The sequence below is a fragment of the Porites lutea genome, chromosome 1 (genome assembly GCF_958299795.1).
Source record: "Porites lutea chromosome 1, jaPorLute2.1, whole genome shotgun sequence".
NCBI lineage: Eukaryota > Metazoa > Cnidaria > Anthozoa > Scleractinia > Poritidae > Porites > Porites lutea.
The window spans coordinates 51,956,518-51,977,005 of NC_133201.1; the positions used below are offsets into that span (position 1 = coordinate 51,956,518).

A 20,488-nucleotide genomic window follows, 5' to 3' on the forward strand; every position below is an offset into this window, starting at 1 on the left:
GGCCGTCATCGATCACGTGTTATCCCGCTTTGCTTGTCATCAGGTGAACTTCTGGGCCAAAGCAATTGCTGTTTTGGCGATGATACAAACTGGTGTGCCCATCTTGAAAACAATTTCTTTGGCATTCTGTGAATTACGAGCTAGGAAATGAAATAGTTGTCCGTCCAACATCAATAAACAATCATGAATAAGTGGCAGGCGGTCATGTAAAATCATTACAAAAGTACATTCCTAACCTGGTCTAAGCTGTTCGACGCCTACCTACGCTAAAGGTTTGGATCAGTTAGGTTAGAAAAGGTCTCAAAAAAATAAAAAACACATGTATATATAGGGCACAGCACAAACGGCTGGCCCATCATTTATGAGGTTCATAACCTGTATATTGTTCACGTCCTTTCACTAATGGCAAAGGTCAATGTCAAAAATATTGCATGTCCCCTCTGTTACTCTGCAGTACTTCATTCACTTAAGTTAACCTTTTACCGGAACAATTTTCATTGTACCTTAATGTTTCCATCCTTTTTGCACTATTGATAATACTTGTGAAAACATTACATCCGCAGCAACGGCATTGATCACAACACAAATCATTTTGTCTCGACCCGGCAGGGTATCAGGAACGCGCGCGAGAGTACAAGATTAAGTAATGACATACGCTTCGTACATTTTACTCTGCGTATACTACAAATCAGGACGAAACTCTATAAATTGATGTTTAAAAACAAACAATTTGGCCCATACTGTAACGTCATCGCCCAAAAATTCAGCAGCGTCAAAAATCTAGCCGGAAAACACAAATACATATTTCAGACAATCAGGGACAAAAGTAGTTGACACAATTGTTTAAAACGGGTGCTTTTAACAAACATTTAATTCATTTATTATTTCATTTCTTTTAAACGCCGTAAATCCCCCGACCCCCCGAATCAATGTTGTCTGAAGTAAAAAAAAAGACTTGAGGGTCCAAAATTCAACATTGATTTTGGGGGAAAGGGGTTGGGGTAGACAGGGGAAGGGGATAAGTATATCCACTATGCAAAAAGCGGCCATTTTACGGAAGTGTGTCAACACTTTTGTCCCTCATTGTAGCTTTTTTTAAGCAGGAAATAATACAAAAAAAATTCTCGACAAAGGAAGACAATGTTTTACTTACCCCATTCCCCCCGCTCCTTCACAATTTATTTATTTTCCTTTTTTTATTTGACTTTATAACCCATATCGACCCTACATCCGCCCCAGATGGATCCTATATGAACCCGCGTCGACCCTACATCAACCGCACATCGACCTTTCATTGACATTTCCCTTCATCACAGTTTATTTGTAATTTTTAAGTTCATATCTATCGTGAATATGCGAAGCTACATACACCTACCAGCTCCACACTTTTTTTCCCTCTACCACCAACACCACATGTCTATTTTCATTTTTTATTTTTTTATTTTTTATATCATCATCACATCATCTCTTGGCACTAACTGGGGACACATGTAAAGCTAATAGTAACTAACTACAAGCAAAAAAGATACGTTTCTAATAAATAAACAAGCCAATATACAAATATTTACAGTCAGAGATGAAATTTTTAATTGCTTAAGCATAAACTGCATTCCTCCCACATCCTTAAATAATAGACATTAAATCCTTTTTACGTACCAAGGGCCTAAACGCTTCTAATGTTCCAATATTTTTCTCAGTTCCTTACTCAAAATCAGCATTTCTAAGATTTTATAGTATCTGCCTCATAATGTTAAAAATATCCTCTACACATTTTTCTGCCAATTCGTTTTAACTTTAAACGTCATATAATTAACTCGCTGCACTTAAAATACTGTATCCCGATCTTTCCCTATTTTATTTTTTCGGAGAGGTCATTGAATGGTGACATTTTTCAAGTGTATCCAATTGGTCAAGAAATCTTGAATAACTGTAATTCCGGTTTGAAAAGCTTTAACGCGTCTCTCAATTTTGTCTCGTAGATATTGATTATTGCTTAAATTCCACGTGCAATAATGGCGGTTCCTGCATAGATGGAATGAGCAATTACTCATGTTCTTGTGTGGCTGGATTTACAGGAATTCATTGTGAGACAGGTATCAAGACCAGTTTAAACAGTGTTCTTTTTACGTTGACTTGGGTGATTTTCTTAATACTGTATTTGAATGTTCGCAAAACTAATGTACATGTTCATGCACCGTATTTCTTTAGTTAGTATGGGTACTGTATAAAAAAAGTAAGGCTCGAGGTTATGAATGAATAAATGATAAGCGATATTTATATACGGTGTTAAAAATATCAGTATAACAATAGCAAATAAATTAAATTGTCCTTAAACTGTTTTACATGTTTGCCGCGTGGGAATACTGATCAAGAAACCACGAATGAATATTTCCCTTGAAGTCGTCTGGAGAACTGACTGTGCGTACATCCTCAGGGAGATTGTTCCATAAGTGAGCACCACTGTAACTAGAACTACGCTTGAGGTAGTCAGTTCTTGCCCAAGGGGAAGAAAAAACTTGAACCCGGTTTCTTGGCAAAAGTCCTTATAAACAATGAAGACTGACTAAATCCTAAATGTTTCGATCATGTCACTGTTTTTGAGTAAAACCTTCTCATCAGTCACCCTTAGCAATAGCAGCAATTCCGGAATTTATTTTAAGACCACAAAGAAAAACGTCGACTTTATATTATTTGCGTGTAAAAATGCAAATTGTCACTCGCCCGTCAATGTTCAAAATACGGGTCCCCAAAATTGGGTGCAACGACTTCATAAGGAATAAATTCTTGATCACTGATGTAAAGAAAACTTCCAAGTCGTTCCAAGGTGGTTTTGGGTTAAAAGGAGAAAAACTTTGAACTAGCTCGAAATCCTGTTATTTTGTCGAACTTTTTTAAGGGGCCGTTTACATCGAGGGAGGTAGAAACGACTTTTCGTTGGGTTTACATGCACAAATTTCAGTCGGTTGGGTGTCCAGGTATAGAAAGAATTAAAGATAGCGGGCGTTCACGGCTATCCCAAGAAGAAATAGATGAATTTTTTTTCTAAATGTTGGCGCAAGAAATGCAAGAATAACAAAAAATATTGCTCTATGGATGTTATCTACTTTTTGAGGAATATGTGCCAGGAAAAAAATAATGTTTATCTCCTGAAAACGTCCTGGGAAACAGGTCAAAGTTTTTTAAGGAAGTCTACGGAAAGGTCAGCTTGTTAAGAACCTAGCAATATATTGACCAAAAAAAAACAGAAATTCGGCTGTCGTGCGATAAGAAGAAATATGCAAATCTCGGAGGAGGTAATCCTCATCGGCTTACAGCCTCGGCGGATAACAGTTATAACATCCTCCTCGACCTGTATAATTCTTCACATCATACGAAAGCCGATTTAATAACTGCTAAACACGTTTCTTCCGTCCAGTGTTGCCAAGCAGTGCAGTTACGACAACCGGGTCATCAGTGCCAGAAAGCAGGCCAAACTTACTGAGCTTTTCACAAACATACGAACTCTAAAGTTCAAAGGCCGCCCTCACAATTGCGTTTTTCGCTGCCGTCAATCATAATTACGATCACAAGCAACGAACCTGGAAACACAGAAACACATAAAACGGATCGAAATCCACCAATTACAAATCACAAACCATGACCTTTTGAACCCGTTAAAGTAAAGTTCTGTTTCCTAAGAGGTCCGTTAAGATGATTGACGGCAGCGAAAAACGCAATCGTCAGTTGGCTTTTGAACTTCAGAATTCGCATGTTTGTGAAAAGCGCAGTAAGTTCACAGTAATGGTTTCATCTCAATATTCAGTAACTTATTCGATGAAAGATCTGTTGCCCTCCCTAAGCACTTCCTACTCCTCCCCGCCAGGACTAGTACAGCCAACGGCAACGACATATCTGCCAGCCAGACTTAGTTCATCAAGGGTTGCTAACGTTGATCCAACGCCAACACCTCCGTCGAAAGAAACAGAAAAAATGACAGGTAGGAAACAATAATTTTCAACGACATTAAAGTGTAAAGTTCCGACAACGGCGTTGGTCATTTTCAGATTCATCGCTGTCCAGAAGTGGTTGTTATTAAGTCTAGGTCTGTATCCTTATTGTTGTTTTTGTTCCGTAAACAGTAACACTTAAATGCAAACTAAATTCCTTAATCTAACTCAACGCCTCTCGAGTCCAAGTTCCAAGTCAAAACTCTAAAAGGTCTCGAGTTCTCCCACAAAGTCACATGATAAAGTCACATGACACCACGACATAATGCGTAACGCAACGCAAAATGTTTGTTACATTTCTTCCCCTCCCGAATTACAGAGAATCTGAAATTCGAATACATTTTAACTGAAATACATCCTTAGTTTAAATATCATAGTTCTTTGAACAGTTCTCGTTACTCATTAATCTGATTACGCTTCGACGACCCGAATCTTCAGCGGAGAGATTCTAGTTATCGCTCGCTTAAGGGTCTTGCCATTAACCCGTACCACCACTCGCACAAGGCCGTCTGGGCCGGGGTACGTCTGCTCGATGAGCCCAACATTCCACTGTCGCCTCACTGTACCGGGATCAATACCAACGACAACATCTATAACTTGCAAATTGTCGTTACGGAAGTACCATTTCTCTCTTGATCCAATCTGCGGTAAGTACTCTATTATCCATCGGTTCCACACATGTCTTGTGAGCTCATGTAGTCTTCTCCAGCGCTTTTTGGGATTAAATGGCACGGTGTCGACGCTCTCCGGTACAAAATCAGCACCCATCTTCCAGATCAGAAAGTTATTTGGAGTCAAGACGCGGTCGTCGTTAGGGTCGTCACTCACAGCTGTTAATGGTCTCGAACTCAGCAGACTTTCTACCCCAATGAAGATTGTCCCCAACTCCTTATCATTAACTTCTGCATCACTGAGTACAGCAAAAATAGCTGGCTTCGTTGACTTGATCAGAGATTCAAAGACTCCACCAAAATGTGGCGCTACAGGTGGATTCCATTTCCAACTCACTCCTTTATTGGAGGTCATCCGTTGTATCTTGTCTTGGTTTATAGCTGAGACTAGGTCCCGCAGTTTCCTCGATGCGCTAACAAAGTTCGTTCCATTGTCACTTAACATTTGCTACGGCCATCCTCTCCGCGCAGTCATTAGGGAGCTTACGAACTGACGACTTTCGCACGACGACGCCGTTGGGCCACGTCATAGTCCTGCGTCGCCGTCATCTAGAAATTTGAATTTACGATTTTAAGTAAAGACGACGACGTTGGTGCGCTTGCTGCAAATTTTCCCGCCGTTTCTGAAGTTTGTTTTTTATCACTTCATGATCATAAGCCGGGTTGTTCAAACCAAAATGCCTAACTTCAGAGAAACAAGAGCTTGTATTGCTTACGCTTATCGAAACAACCTTTTAAAAGAACAAGAATTTGTACTTTTATACGATGCTCATAAGTCAAAAAACCCAGAGTTTCCGTATTGGAACTACGAAAGGTTCGATTTGGACGAGAAAACAAACGACGAATGCAAGGTTGAGTTTCGTTTCTACAGAGATGACATTTATAAACTTGCGGAACAGCTGCAGTTACCTGACGAGATAACCACTTACAATGGTTTATTAGTACCTTCGGTACCTGCATTATGCATGTATCTTAAGCGCTATGCCTACCCTTGCCGATACGGAGATTTGGTTTACCATTTTGCCAGACCGGTTCCTGAGATTTCTATCATAAATAACCACATAATGGACTTGATTTATGAGCGCTGGCATCATCTGCTTACAAGGTATAATCATGATTTGTTATCCCCTCCCAAGCTTCGCCAGTATGCTGATGCTATCCAACAGGCAGGAGCTGCCCTAGATAACTGCTGGGGATTCATGGATGGAACTGTACGTCCAGTTTGTAGGCCTAACGAAAACCAGCGATCCATCTACAATGGCCATAAACGTGTCCACTCTATTAAGTTTCAGGCTGTCGCTTTGCCTAATGGATTAGTGGGGAATCTATTTGGCCCAGTTGAGGGAAGACGCCATGACAGTTTCATGCTAGCTGCCTCCGGATTCTTGCAGGAACTGCAAAGGTTTTCCAACTGCCCCGTAACTGGCCTTCCCCTCTGCGTGTACGGTGACCCCGCCTATCCGATACGTGCACACCTACAAAGGCCCTATAAAGGCGCAGTCCTGACCCCAGCTCAACAAGATTTTAACACCTCAATGAGCACAGTTCGCTCTTCCGTCGAGTGGATATTCGGGGATATTGTCAATTATTTTAAGTTCTTAGATTTTAAAAAGAATCTGAAAATCGGATTGAGTGCTGTAGGAAAGATGTATGTAACATGTGCGTTAATGCAGAATGCACGAAGCATTTTATACGGTTCTGTTACGTCCGAGTATTTTGGTGTTAATCCGCCAACTCTAGAGGAATACTTCATTTGATATAATGTGCTCAAGATACACTTGCGATACTCCAGTTATACAACATAAACACTCTAGTCGCTTGAAGGTTTAATTTGAAATGCAATAGAACTCAAGTTCAAAAAAGAACACATGTTAAGCCAATAGTAGTGTTAACACGCGTGCCAGAACATGTACGTACAATAAAGTGATGAAAATCAACATCGAAGGCTAAGGTTGCTTGTTCATGGTATTATATTACAAAACCAAAAACAACAACGAAAAAATAAGTTTCGTGTTTACAAGAAAACTGAACTATAACTACTCCGATCATAACTACGGTCCCTTTTTTAAGAGTTCAATGACTGCTTGTGTTTGCGCTTGCTGGCTGTTAAGCATCATTTGCATCATATGCATAAACTGCTGTTGCTGCTGTTGCTGTTGCTGCACCTGTAACTGTTGCTGGTCCCGCAGCTGAGTGAACAATGCTTGCTGGGTAGCAGCTGTAGCTTCGTCTTGCCTCCTCTTCATGTCCAGCTCATCTCGCCTTAACTGAGAGTCCCTCTCCGCTGCCTCCCTTAGATAGTCAAGGGTGTCACCACTTTTTTGGCGCTTTTTTCGTGGTTCATCTTTGCCATTTCTCTTCTTAGTCTGAGCTAGCCTCTCCATCGCTCTCTCCCTCATCTCCTCGCCTGCTGCTTTATCTTGATCTGCCTTGTTTCGATCCACATCAGTGCGGGATTCCTTGGTCTTCTCTTCCTCCTCTCTTCTCTCCATATAGTCTTCCATTATTTGATCTATTTCTCGGTATTCGGGGGAAATTCCCGAGCCCCTCTCGGCCTCTCTCTTCCTGGCCTTGGAATCCCTTTCCAGGATTTTCAAGCGGTCCCTCAAACCCTTTTGCGAAACGCAAAATTGGGGCTCTTTGATGTTATTCAGAATTTTGCATATTTCGTCTAAACAGTTTCCCCGCTCTCTGGTGCCTGAACGGTACTTCCATAGTTCCCAACTAAGGAGTTCGCGACCAAATATGGTGTCATGTTTAACTGACCACTTCATTTTCGGCATTCTGTGAAAAAAATTATAAAAATATATAAATATAATTTACTGAACAGTTAAATCACTAACTTACTAAGCTAACTGTTAAGGTAACGTTTCTCCGCTAGCTATTTATCTATGAGATCACACTCGCTGGTTGATTGTCTCACAAGCTTAAGAAAATAATACAATGGAAAATGAAAAACAACAAAATCTGTTCGCACAGCGAGCAGAAAAGCAAGCACAGCTGTAAGTCAAGGAAAGTTTGCGTGTTTCTACAACACCAAGCTAGCTATAAGATCCCTCTTAACAAGAGAAAAGGAGTAAAAACTAAACTTTTCATTGACTTTAAAATTGTTTTGAAAGCTGGCGGGGTAAGAAATTTTTTTTTTGGTTCAGCGAAGTATGTAAACTTACTTGCTATAGCCAACTCGGCTCTGTTTCTTACTGTTGATGTGACAACTCAAAAAAAAAAAGATACGCGACTTTTCGGTCCTTTCAAATTTAATGAGCACCAGAAAATGTCTTATACTTCAGTGCAGTGTGATTAAAAAGAAAGATGTCCATATAGCAATCAACTTTTCATTCATACCTTTTCGTGTCTTCGCCAGCGCCTTCATGAGTTGCCATGGCTGTAGAAGGTAGAATTGAATGAAAACAGACAAAAAAAGTCAAAGACATTGGTAAAGAACATGTTACTAATATAATACTTTGATTTTTCTGGCAAAAACACGTGAATTATCGATAGAAAACTTTGAAAACTAACCTCACGTCCTGCTTTCTTTAAGACGCCGGAAAATCGCTCTTACCAACGTCGTTGACTTTTGCTCGACGCCGGCAAGTGCCAAGACAGGCATGCGCAGTAGGTATGTCACGCAATCCAACGGCGTCGTCGTGCGAAAGTAGTCGATTCGTAAGCTCCCTAATCTGACAAGACGACGCCATCTTTAAGTGGCAAAAATGGGTCTTCAAACAGAGAAACAAACACAAATAGCGCCTAGCTCGCACTCTTCCACGTCCTTTCTTAGTTAAGAAAGGTCCTCCAGAGTCTACTGTACAGCTCTAGAGGATTGCTGCAGTCTAATCTTCGGTAACGGCGCCATTTTCTAGTGAGCTGGCTTTGATCGAAATCGTCTCGCACACTCAAAACATCCTCTCATGACTCTTTTCACTTGTTCACGAACATGGACCGCTAAGTATTTCTCCCGTAAATGATTAATCGTATACTTAAGCCCCATCTGATGACCCTCTAATCCATGGCAGTACTTAACGATCTGTCCTGTGACGTGATTCCTCTTAGGCAGTATGATTGGACACTTTTCATCTATGCGAGATTGTCCACATGACGTAGTCTGGTGTTGGACCTCAAAATGCCATTAACTAATACTGGATTAAATGGTGCCAATGCACTTCCTCGTAGGGTTTTTTCTTGTTCCTTCTCAATGGCTATATCTTTGCTGAGTACACTTTAGACTGAACCTCCCGAATGATAAATTCCTCACCGTTTTGAAGCTCCAATGGCTTCAGTTCACCCTTCTCTCTTTGCTCAGACAACCCAATTTCCAGTTCTCCTTTTGTTTTGACTCGGTACCTAAGTCATTTCGAGTATCTCGAGGGGTCCAATCGTCACACCTCTTCGACACTAGCCGTTTCTTCACCTTCTTCAATTATTTGGTAACTAGAGCATCCTTTGTTCCTGTTTCTTTTGTTCCTTTAAGTTCAAGGTTCTCTGTTGACGTTGGCTAGTGAAACTTGCACTCTGCCCGGTCTTGTCTTGACTTCTTCAGAAATTCGGGCCCATTCCACCAACTCAACTCATGAATTTCTCCAACACGATGGGCTATGAACGGCTTATACTCTTTACTCTGACCTTGGATCCAGTACCCCACATTCATACTGTCCACCCAGGAGGTCACTCCATTTGTAGTTATCTTGAGTGCAGAGCAAACTTGTCTTGTTAATCGCAATCCGACTGGTGCATCCAACAGCGCTAATATGGGGATGCTCACTGCTTTCAATGGTGCCAGCCGAGACTTCGACATAATCAATCGAGCAGTAATGTTGTCACCCTCATACACATGACGTGCGTAAACTACAGTTGTGTATGCGTTCTCTGAGGCGTCACTGAATGTATGAATGCTCAGTTCCTCCACCTTAAGACTTAGGTCTTTCAAACACCTTGGGATTTTTACAAGTTCAAGGTCTTTCAATTCTCGAAACCACTTTGTCCATTCTCGCTGATGATGTGTCGGCAACAGTCTATTCCAATCCCGTGCCTCCAGCCATGCCTTTTGTGTCAACAACTTGGACCTGATTACGTAAGATGATAAGAAGCCTAATGGGTCGTAAACTGATGCTGTTCGCCTCAAAACATTCGTCTTGGTGAACTCAAATCCACCCAACTGTAATGAGTGTCTAAAGGAACATTTGTTGTCTGTGGCGGCCCACAGGACACCCAGAGTCTTGGTTGTTGGCAATTCTTTATTCTCTAAGTCTATCTCAGAAGCCCGATCTCCTTCTACAATGTCAGCAATTACATCCGGTTCATTAGAGATCCACTTGCGGATGGGAAAACCAGCCAAGTCTCCTAGTTCGGTTAGCTGCTTTCTTGTTTCCTAGGCATCATCCACCGTAGGTGCGGATGACATCAGATCATCGATATAACAGTGTTTTAGAACTACATTAGCTCCCAATGGGTACTTCTCCTTGTGAAGTAAGGCATGATGTTGCCAAGCAAACTGGACACAAAATGGCCACTTAACACCCTTCAAAAATAGACCTCTTAAACTCGTAAACCATTGGAGTATCCCCACTGTCCAGGTTCCTGTATAAGAATCTGCGCAGGGCCCTGTCCTCTGGTCTAAGAAGTATCTGGTGATACATTTGGCTCACATCACCAGCCAATACAACAGATAATGCAACTGGCTCTTTTCCTTAAAAGGAATGTCCCTCAAATGTTTCCACTGGTCTTTGATTTGCAGCCAGTTGGTGGGTTTTATCCCACCAGATGTTATTAGATGTTTTCGCTACAATGACTATGTCCACTCGACCATCCAGACTCTCCAAACCAATCTTCATGGTTGCTGACATTAAATTGACTTTCTGATCATTAGCAACATTGATAATTTCTTTTTCCTTACTACCATCCAACCCCAATTCCTCTACCATTTCCTCGTTAACATACGACGTATCATTGCCTTCGTCCAAGAAACGATTAACTTGCAAGCGTCTCTCCCAATGTTTCAGAACGACCGGAACAGTACGCAAGGCAATAATACTCCTCTGTTCATGTTCCTGTACTGTTTCATATGTACTAGATTTGTTTTCCTCTGTCACGCGTGTGTCAGCCTCCCCCTCCGTGTAACAGGTGCAGAGGACCTGGGAGTGTATATAGATTGTCATCTTAACTTTAACGAACATATCACTGACACTGCCTCTGACTGTATGTTTAAACTAACGAGAGTTAATAGGATAAAGTATCTCTTAAAAAAAACGTTGATCTTATAAATGCTTTCGTTTTCAGCAAGTTATTTTATTGTTCGACGGTATGGAGTAGCACTAACAGGAAGAACGTTAGAAAACTTCAGCTAGTTCAGAACAATACCTGCAGAATCGTAGCTGGTTTAAGAAAGTACGATCATGTTCCAGAAGCCCTGAAGTCCCTTAAATGGCTTAACGTAAGGGATCAAGGGCTTTTTAACGACCTAGTGATGGTGTACCTTCACGGACGCTTTCAATATCGTGCAAAAACTCACCAGAGTCACTGGACAGAACAATGACCTTAAGTTGCCTCGGTATAGGCTGGCCACTGGCCGAAAGACTTTCACCTACCGTGGGGCAAAACTGTACAACAGTATAGCTAAAGACATAAGAGACACGGGAAATCTTAACGCTTTTAAAAAGAGAATTTATAAATATCTTTTCAATTCATAGATAGTTTTTTATTATTGAAATGTAACTAGTCTTTAAAATTAATGTTCTTTTACTATCATTATTATTTATAGAAATTCGTTATTTTATCATCGAAATGTAAATAGTTTTCTGGTTTATTTTATTTTATTTTTATTCGTGTATGTATGGCGGAAGAGCCCCCAAGGGGGAGCTATGCAATAAAGTATGTATGTAGGTTTGTATGTATGTACTTTCTCCTCATGAAGTAACCGATGGTGACTGCCCTTGCATCCTTCAATTCCACACTCTCTGCTTCAAGTACATGAGTCACCAAGGTGCCCTTTCCCCAAACAACGGTAACACAGTCTGAGGTTTCTTTGCCGTCTCCCATTTCTTTCTATGTTCCATTCCCACAGCACATTTCCAAATTGGGTGTTTTGGGTTGCACACTTTACAGGGACGATGACGTTTCTCTTCTGCAGTCCCGAAATAAGACTTGGTTGAGCTCTTTCCTCGTGTATTTCCGACACTGGACAAACCATGCTTAATTTCTGATGCTTGTACCTGATACTCAGCCTCCTAAGCAACCCAATGACGCAGCGCTTCAAGAGACTTCATGCTTGCCTTTTCTTTAATCCAACGGTAGTACTGGCTATAAGTAGAGCTTGAGGAAGTTTTTCCAGCACAATTGCATACAATGTTCCTCCTTCCAGGTCAGCAAACTTCTTATTTTCCGTTAAAGAAACCGTAGTCCTCTCCACTATGTCGGCGAATCTTTCTAGCTCTCTTGGATTTACTGGCGTTTACTGGCCTCATCTTACGTAGCTCATCGATATGGGCTTGAACCTGTCGCATGTTTCCCCAATACTTATGATTCAACCTTGCCTTAGTCGCTTCGTACGCATGATCCGAGTAAGCAAGCCCTGTCACCGTTTTGGCCGCCTCTCCCACCAAACAACTATCGAGCCGCAAGATTTTAAACTGAGCTGACAAATTTGTTTCATCCACACAACTGGAAAACGTTGCCCACGACGACTGATATTCCTTCTTGTCGCCCGAAAACTTTGGGATTCGAATTCGCTCGAGCTGTTTGTTTGCATCGACCACGTGACCATCTTTGTCATGTGCGCTCTTAAATGTGCCGATCCGGGCTTGTGTTATTTCCTTCGCCTTCGTTGCTGTTACTTTGCAATAAGAAAAGCCGAGCTTTCTTTGTCTCGTTATCCACACTATCTATCATTTTATCCGCTTCATCATCATCACCTACTTTCTCCTTGCAAGGTTTGAAGCGAGTCCAACAGCTCTAACAATTCATCTCGTCGCTTGTCGATGTCCTGTAGTTTTGCCGTGGCATTTTCCTTGTTTGGCGTTTTCGTCGATAATTCCGCCGCTAATTCGTTCAGAAGCTTCGGAGTACTTGTCTTGAGGGTTCTTTTTTTCTTCTTTAACTCTTTTATTTTTTCATCCATAATTCCTCCAGCTCAGTTGTCGATGGACTCAGTCCCGCCAAATGTTTCCAAGTTCGAACGAGTCCCTTGCAAATTCCACAATACTAGTGCCGATTAGTCCACTTATTACACCAATGCGAATATCCGGTTTCCGAAGGACCAAACTGTTGTTTCTGTTCCGTAAGCAGTAACACTTAAATCCAAACTAAATTCCTTAATCTAACTCAACGATTCTCGAGTCCAAGTTCCAAGTCAAAACTCCAAAAAGTCTCCAGTTCTCCCACAAAGTCGCATGATAAAGTCACATGACACCATGACGGAATGTGTAACGCAACGCAAAATGTCTCTTACACTTACAAAAGCAAATTTAATCTTTAGCGACACTCACTTTCTTAGAAAATTAGTCTCCCTGAAGCAAGTCACGACAAGCATGCAAACTGTCAGAAGTGTCCTGAACCTGGAAATTACAGTGTCACCCTTGCACCGTGTGGAGTGCGTGATTGCTGAAACATACAAATACGTTTAAAATAACAATTTGGTACTAATACCACTGCACCTTTCAGAGCTGTCATCAGATACCCGTTGTCTTGTGTTCTTGCAGATGGCACATACCATAATGATTAAAAGTAATTGTTCAAATTATGTGCTCCATTTGCAGCACATGCCTTCAAGATAAGGATCAGCAATGAAGACTGGAGTGAAGACCTAAGGGACATTAAAAGCTTTGTATTTAAAAATTTATCAGCCCGTCTGGAAAGAGAGGTAATCTTATGGACAAAATACATACTTTACGTTGAAAAATATCAAGTTAAAAAAAATAGACAACTTTAACCATTATTTTGATCTGTCTTACGCTCATGTTATGATTGCCATCGTATCTTGAATGTTGTTTTACTGATCTCCCTGGCCTCTTGTTGAAAGAAAAATGTACATAAGTCATGCCTCAAATAAATTTTGGCCTAAATGTGCAGATAAAAACTTGAAAGTAAACAAATCAGGTTCTGCTTCTTTGGGTATACAACACTAATGGTAAGAATGATGATGTTGATGATGACGATGATTATGATGATAATATAGGATACTACTAATAATTACAATAATTAGAATAACAATTATAATAATATACGCAAGCCGTGACCAAGTATTTATTAGAAATGAACAGGATAATACAGTGTAATTTGTCTGTTTGTTTGTTGTTTTTTTTGCTGTTCGCTTTTGCAGCTTATGAAAGCGCTTTCTGCTCAAGAAGATTTGGTTGGCGTGAACGTTCTGTCGTTCAGGTATATAAATTTCTAACTGCGAACAGTTATTAGGTACTTTAATTATTATTAATGATACTTTAAAAAGTAACTACTGGTACGGTTTTAGTTGTCAATAGAGTGCATAACAGAGTGCATAAATGTTTATGCATCAATTTAACCGAAGTCTGATATGTGATTGGCAGTGCGTTACTGTCCAAACTTCAGAACTGAGTTTACCCACTTGCAAACTTAAAGATATTAAGAGTGATCTTACTTAACCCAGGAAACACTATTTGATAATTATTGCCAGATAGTTAATAATAATAATAATAATAATAATAATAATAATAGGCTTTATTGAAAGAGGGTAAAACACTTAACAGTAGTCCTAAGACACTGATAACTCTGTGGCCCTCAATAGTTGCAAGTATACAAAGGCAAACAGTGAAATTTGTATAGGTAATAGCATGAATTGTAGTGATATTTGGCATAAATACCACTAGTGATATTTCGAAATTGTTATAAATAATTGCACGAGCCTTTAGGGGAGTAAACTTTGAGACAATGTTGAAATATCACGAGTGGTATTTATGCCAAATATCACTTACCAATTATGTTATTATTTGTTTATACTACTATCCTCAAAAGGTTTTTGTTTTCATGTAGTAGTATAAGTATGGGTAATAGTATGATCAGTAGTGATATTTGGCATAAATACTACTAGTGATATTTCAAAATTGCTATACGTAATTTCATGAGCCGTTAGGCCAGTGAAATTGGAGACAATCACGTACAAATCATGCTATTATTTGTTTACACTACTACCTGCAAAAAGGTTTGTAATTTTCACATGTAGGTATTTCAAATTAAGCTGAAATACCACTGCAGCTCTAAGCCAATCAAATTGCAGTCATTTCTTATGTAGTAGTATAAACAGTGTAATATTGGGTAATTAAGCCTTAATCTATATCACGGGTAGAAAAGTAAATTCACTGTACTGATATGGACACATGGCTATTTTAAATTCTTATTCTTGTTTCATAAATTGTTCAGGTAAGGGATTGACCATTAGAAAAGTGATGGGGGAGGGGGGGGGGGGGTGGGGGTTTTACGAGATGCAAGATTTTTTTGTAGATGTAAGGTGGAAATCTTTTCTTTTTACCCGATGGCTGGAATTGTTCTTTTTCAGTAGGTGAAACTTTCATATGTTTCATATGTCATATTTATACTGAATAATAAAAAGAATTTAATACGTCAGGTAAATTCATAAATAGACTTTGTACTTGGGTTCGGAAATCATGAATAGCGAGACTCTGAGAAAAGCTCAACAAAGTACACATATGAATTACTTGGGTTCGATCCAGGGAATGCAGGATATGGCGTTTCCGAGAGTCCAATTTTCAAACATTTTTCCGGGGGAGCATGCCCCCGAACTCCACTATATAATTCGTGCATTCGAGGCTGACAGTCCGCTTGTTTCTCCCGTAACTCTGGTGCTTAATGTCCAGTTACAAAAAAACTCCATACTTGGTCAAAACGATACCGAGTGATATGGTACTGATATGAAATAATACCGACTCTGGATGAAAACAGAAGTCTGAACACCAAAGAAACTATACAAAACGAGACAAAGATGCCATTGAGAAAATCATTAAGTCAATAGGGTGATCAAAATTCTTGGTAAATCGTGAATCTCGAAGAAAATTCTTGTAGAAATTATGAACCATTGAGGCAAAAACGACAGGAATCATGAATATCGAGATTCAAATGATTCCTCTTCTACCCCCCGAGAAAGATCAAACCAGTCCAGAAAAGTTGGCCTGTAATTTCAGTGTTATTCACTTCGTAGTTGATCTGGAACATATCACCTGGCTGGGGCCCAAATACGCAGGATTTTTGTAGAGAAAGAGTGTCTGGGTCAGGGAGGGGGGGAGGTAACTCTATTGTTTTCCTCGCAAGGTTCTTGACCCACTCCGCCTGCCAGTATGACGTCACATAGTAACGGGCAAGAAGCCTCGGGTCGCTTGTGCAAATTAGCAAGGGATACGACAGTTATTTAGACGAGCAAGGTCGAGGAAAAGCTAAGAAGCTAGCAAAAATAGCTATATATCGCTTATCTGATCGAATGTGCGTGAGCTTTGGCGTTGCTATTATCTACTTGTGTAAACCGTTTTGATATTTTGTGTCCGTGATTGTGTAATTTTGTTAATTTTTTTTGCGGGTCGTATTGCGGTATCGCCATCTATTTCACGGGACCGGCATGGTCGTCAAAACGTAAATCTTTTTTTCTCTAAAATAGGCAAGGTCCAGTCTCCAGAATAGGAGGTTTCATTCACAGATCACACATGTTTATATTTCATCTATTCTTTTGCTAATTAAACGGGCCTAACTTCATATCATTCCTTTCGAGTGTGGGCCTCTGTTGATCTCCTAATTCTCAAACTCATTAATAATTCATAAAGAAAATTCAAAGGAAATTAATATTTAATGAGTGTTTGGATATCAGATGAAAAACTGCTCATTTTTGCATCCTTAATTTCTCCTTCAAAAATGATTTTGTTTGAGAAGAAATATCAAACATTCGACACAGTTTTTTCATCACCAGATGAAACACCTCGAAGTTCGTCAAAAATACTCCGCTGCGCGTCGTATTTTCAACTCTCTTCTCGGTGTTTCATCTTGTGATGAAACACTGCATCTCATGTTTGATATATTACTTCTCCACCAAATTCAGTGAAGCTAGTTCGATCGATTATCTACATCGAGTCGGCCCGTTGAACCCGAAATAAGGCGAAATAGCTTTGAAATACGCCTTTAAGCTAATTTTCCTCAAATGTATATTTGAATTCATGATAAATACAGCTCCACCAACTGCAAAGAGCGTCTATGGCAGCGAAAAATTGTTTTCATATGGCAAAATTAATTCTTCAAACCATGTGTGTCATTGTGGTAAAGTGGTCAAGGAGTTGCTTGAACGTGCAAATAAATTGAAAACCGGGTTCGACTCCCGGCGACGCTGTTTTCTGTTTCTTTGCACCGTTTTTTTTTCTGTTTGGTCTCTTTTTTTTAACAGCATGTACTAGGATCAATATATATTTTAAGCTTAAGTCCAGAGTTTCATTTTGGAAAAGGGATTTCAAAAGCTTTTGATCTGCATACTAGCCAAGCTTACGACCAGAAAAAAAACCATAAGCTGTCAAGACATGTCCCTCCTCTGAAACAGCTGAATTTTTTCAATGTTAGTTGACATCATGACAAACAACACACAGTACACCACAAACTGTACTAATTTACACCCAACACCTACCAGTGACCCACCGGCGAAAGTTAACCTAGCTTGCCTTTTGTACATCGTCTTAACTAATCAATATTATTACCCTAAAATCTCCACTGGGTTTGCCCCAAAAAATAATTAAACGAAACCTTTTATTGGTTTTCGGGATTTAGTTACAGAATTACAGGTGTATGCCCAATACAGTATTAAAATGCGGTAAAGCAACAAGATTCAATACTCAAAGTCTCTCACAAATACCTGTCATTTAGTTTCCTATTTCAACGTTACAGCTAAGCGAACTTTGAGAGGAATGATATGGGGTTCCACTAGCTCTGAAGAGCTAAACATACGCACAATGTAAAGTATAATACATCCTTTGATGAACCTCCTATTGCTGTGTCTAAACTCCTCAATCTTGCTGTGCACTGGCCCTCAATAGTGTGACCAGTCGGTATGATTGCTGGTAAAATTTGCTCGACGACAGAAAGGAATCTTTAAAATTCATTACATCACTAGACATTTCATCCCAAAAAAGTACTTCAATCTAGTTTTCTATGACAATAGAAACCTTAAAATCTCCAAATCCAAGAAATCGGAACAGTATTTTCGTGATAAAATCGACACTTTTATCTGTCTCTTCGATGAACACTTTGCTCTCCATTTTGAAAGTTACTGACGCGAGACGTGACGTCATACTGGCAGGCGGACTGTACCACAGATTTCCTTGGAGACACCTTCCCTCCTCCCCCCTGGTCTGGACGCATAATACTTGAGAGGCATAATCAGACGAACTACAAAATGTTTGCCCAAGTTCGTTCAGACGGATAATGCGTCCTTAGTATAAAAACGGACATTAATTAATATCAAGATTGATATAACTCTCTCATTACTTACCGTTACTTTTTCCTTTTACTTGACATGTCCAGCAAAGGCAGTGTAGTTGCAGAGTTCCAACTAATGTTTAGAACAAGCGTATTGTTCGATGATGTCTTCGTAGCCCTCAAGAGTAAAATAAGTGATGGTGATCTTGGCAGCCTAAGAGTTGATCCTAAATCTCTGGAGCAGATAAACCGCCCAACGCAAGGTATATTATTTCTGTTGTAATGTTATGAAGTAATAAATCATGTGACGTCGTAGTCGTACCTTTGTACCTTGTTGTACATGTTGAATTTAGCCGCCATTGAAGAGGCACTTTGAGTTACAGTTCATAACATCAGTTATTTCTACTTCCGCAAACTACTAACATTTTCTACCACAAATAGCCATCTCCCGATACATCCTTGGACACTCTATCCAGTCTTCAGTTCGAAGACAACTTGGAAACCATTTTGAAACATGAACACTCGAAAACATCTTTTGTGTGTCACTTCCTCACCGACACATTCAATACCACAATAAAGAAGTAACACCTTTATGGATAAGAAAACGTTGCCTTTTACTGATGTCAGATTTTTTTTCATCATCTTTGCATGTAAAAAAAAAGATTTAAATTAATCGGCGATGCCTCTTCCGACCTTTTTGACTTAAAAGCAAAAATTTAACCAACAATTACATCCGCGCTTCCGTCAGTGACTCACTCTTAAGAATCTCTCAGCAAATATGCATGGGCTTCGATTTAATAAAAGTTGTGAAGATTTGTTGTAACAAAGTCGTTTTTTTTACCACGCGCTTAGCGCCTACCGTTCATTTCAGGATTCGAAGAGAACGCTTTTACCAATACTTAATGAATGCCGATCGACTTCTAAATCAAAGCAAAGCTTATATCCAGGCTTTTTTAAGAGAAATATACGGGAGAATTCAGACGGGGGGGGGGGGTTGCGCAGACAATTAAAGAATACTTTTAGGATACGTTTCCAGGTTTCACGAAGTCGCTGACGTTTTCAAAAGTTTAATGTCACTCCCAGTTTACTGCTATTGTGAACTATATAAAACCCACTAAACTTCCTTTTAGCTGTAGTCGGTTTTATATATTGATATTCATTTACAGTTGTATATTAACCCTCTGAGGGTTAAAGCAAAAGAAATGCCGATTTTTTCATGCGTAACTTTTTTCCATTACAGAGCCGTCAAATGATAACGACGAAAACGAGCTGGGCTTGCCCATCATCATTGGCATTTCTTGTGGCGGAGCTTTTGTCCTGTTGTTAGTCATTATTGTTCTTATCAACCGATTTAAAAAAAGCAAGATCTCACGCCCAAGAATTCAGCCAAATTTAGGTGCAGAATTTGAGCTGGCAAAACCTAAGTCTAAGGAAAACGTCTGGGATAAAGATGTTGAAGGAAAAGTAAACGACGCTTACAACTATTAAAGCCGGTTTGAGCTGAGAGAGTAAAAGCGGATTCTTGTTTTGATTATGTTCGCTCGTAGAAATGGCTTAGTTGGTGCGGAGTAGAGACACTAACACGTGCTCTTTTTATAGTTGTCTTTTCATAAGATTTGTTAATGAAGTCTTTGAAGTTTTTGCTGCTTTAAATTGTAGACCAATGGCTAGGCGTTTTCAGTGGTTAAACAATAAGCAATATACTAGTAAGAGCTAGGTCAGTTTTTCTCCAGCCCCGCTATCGAGTTGCAGAAAAGAAAGGCACAATTTTTTCACATTCATATAAATTTTGAAAGCAATTTTACTGTCACGCCGGAAAAATGTAGTTAATGGAACGTGACCCTAGTTATCAGAAACCCCTTCATAGCGGTTCTTTTTTCAATAAAGCAGTTGTGTAGTCAAGTTGTCAGGGTCACCAAGCTCTAAGATACATTGTATTCTAGCATAGAACTTTACAGCCTTGTTGTCTGTAGTACAGCCTAATCCACTGGCTATGCCAGCAGACGTTCGTCTAGCTATAAAAGCCTGGAACAACTGTTCAGAGTTCACTTTATAGGTTCTGTTGTTCAGCAAGGTTAGCGCTCAGTATATTATTCTTGTAAAATTTTTCCCTCCCTCCCTCCGTTTGGAGACGAGGTTTGGGCTTTGTTTTGTACTATGCCATCAAATAAACTAGGGACACTCCTTGGCGGTGCGGTTAAGTCTGCGCAGTGACTTCCCCCAAGCCTGTTGCCGTTTAATATCGCCTGCAAACCGATACTCTTGTCCGATCCGGCAAGTGCTGTATTGCATTCAGCTCGTAGTGCTAGAGAGATGAGTGAGGTTCTTAGGTCACGCCATCGCCGGAAGTCGCACAGGCTAACCTAGCGCAAGACAGTGCTCCCCCATTAACGCCAACTTGTC

At 40.0% G+C, this 20,488-nt stretch overlaps 3 protein-coding genes across 3 annotated transcripts; 2 read left to right on the forward strand and 1 right to left on the reverse strand.

Annotated features, from left to right (window-relative positions):
- The first annotated feature begins 1,939 nt into the window (after positions 1-1,939).
- Positions 1,940-20,482, forward strand: LOC140939831 (uncharacterized). Its single transcript, XM_073388868.1, has 6 exons — positions 1,940-2,093; positions 3,863-3,976; positions 13,408-13,511; positions 13,971-14,029; positions 18,191-18,348; positions 19,326-20,482. The coding sequence occupies exons 1-6, from the start codon at positions 2,036-2,038 to the stop codon at positions 19,571-19,573; spliced, it is 741 nt and encodes a 246-aa protein (XP_073244969.1). The 5' UTR covers positions 1,940-2,035; the 3' UTR covers positions 19,574-20,482.
- Positions 5,172-6,414, forward strand: LOC140939799 (uncharacterized). Its single transcript, XM_073388865.1, has one exon. It carries the CDS (start codon positions 5,305-5,307, stop codon positions 6,412-6,414), a length of 1,110 nt encoding a protein of 369 aa, XP_073244966.1. The 5' UTR covers positions 5,172-5,304.
- On the reverse strand, positions 6,683-7,526 carry LOC140939815 (uncharacterized). Its single transcript, XM_073388867.1, has one exon. The coding sequence runs from the start codon at positions 7,438-7,440 to the stop codon at positions 6,709-6,711; it is 732 nt and encodes a 243-aa protein (XP_073244968.1). The 5' UTR covers positions 7,441-7,526; the 3' UTR covers positions 6,683-6,708.
- Positions 20,483-20,488: the final 6 nt, after the last annotated feature.

Excerpts from the sequence above, each read along its gene's own strand:
- LOC140939831 (XM_073388868.1), top strand. The coding sequence starts at position 2,036 with ATGAGCAATTACTCATGTTCTTGTGTGGCTGGATTTACAGGAATTCAT. Across the intron at positions 3,977-13,407 it reads AGAAACAGAAAAAATGACAG|CACATGCCTTCAAGATAAGG; the intron begins GTAGGAAACAAT and ends CTCCATTTGCAG. Across the intron at positions 18,349-19,325 it reads GATAAACCGCCCAACGCAAG|AGCCGTCAAATGATAACGAC; the intron begins GTATATTATTTC and ends TTTCCATTACAG.
- LOC140939815 (XM_073388867.1), bottom strand. The coding sequence starts at position 7,440 with ATGCCGAAAATGAAGTGGTCAGTTAAACATGACACCATATTTGGTCGC.
- LOC140939799 (XM_073388865.1), top strand. The coding sequence starts at position 5,305 with ATGATCATAAGCCGGGTTGTTCAAACCAAAATGCCTAACTTCAGAGAA.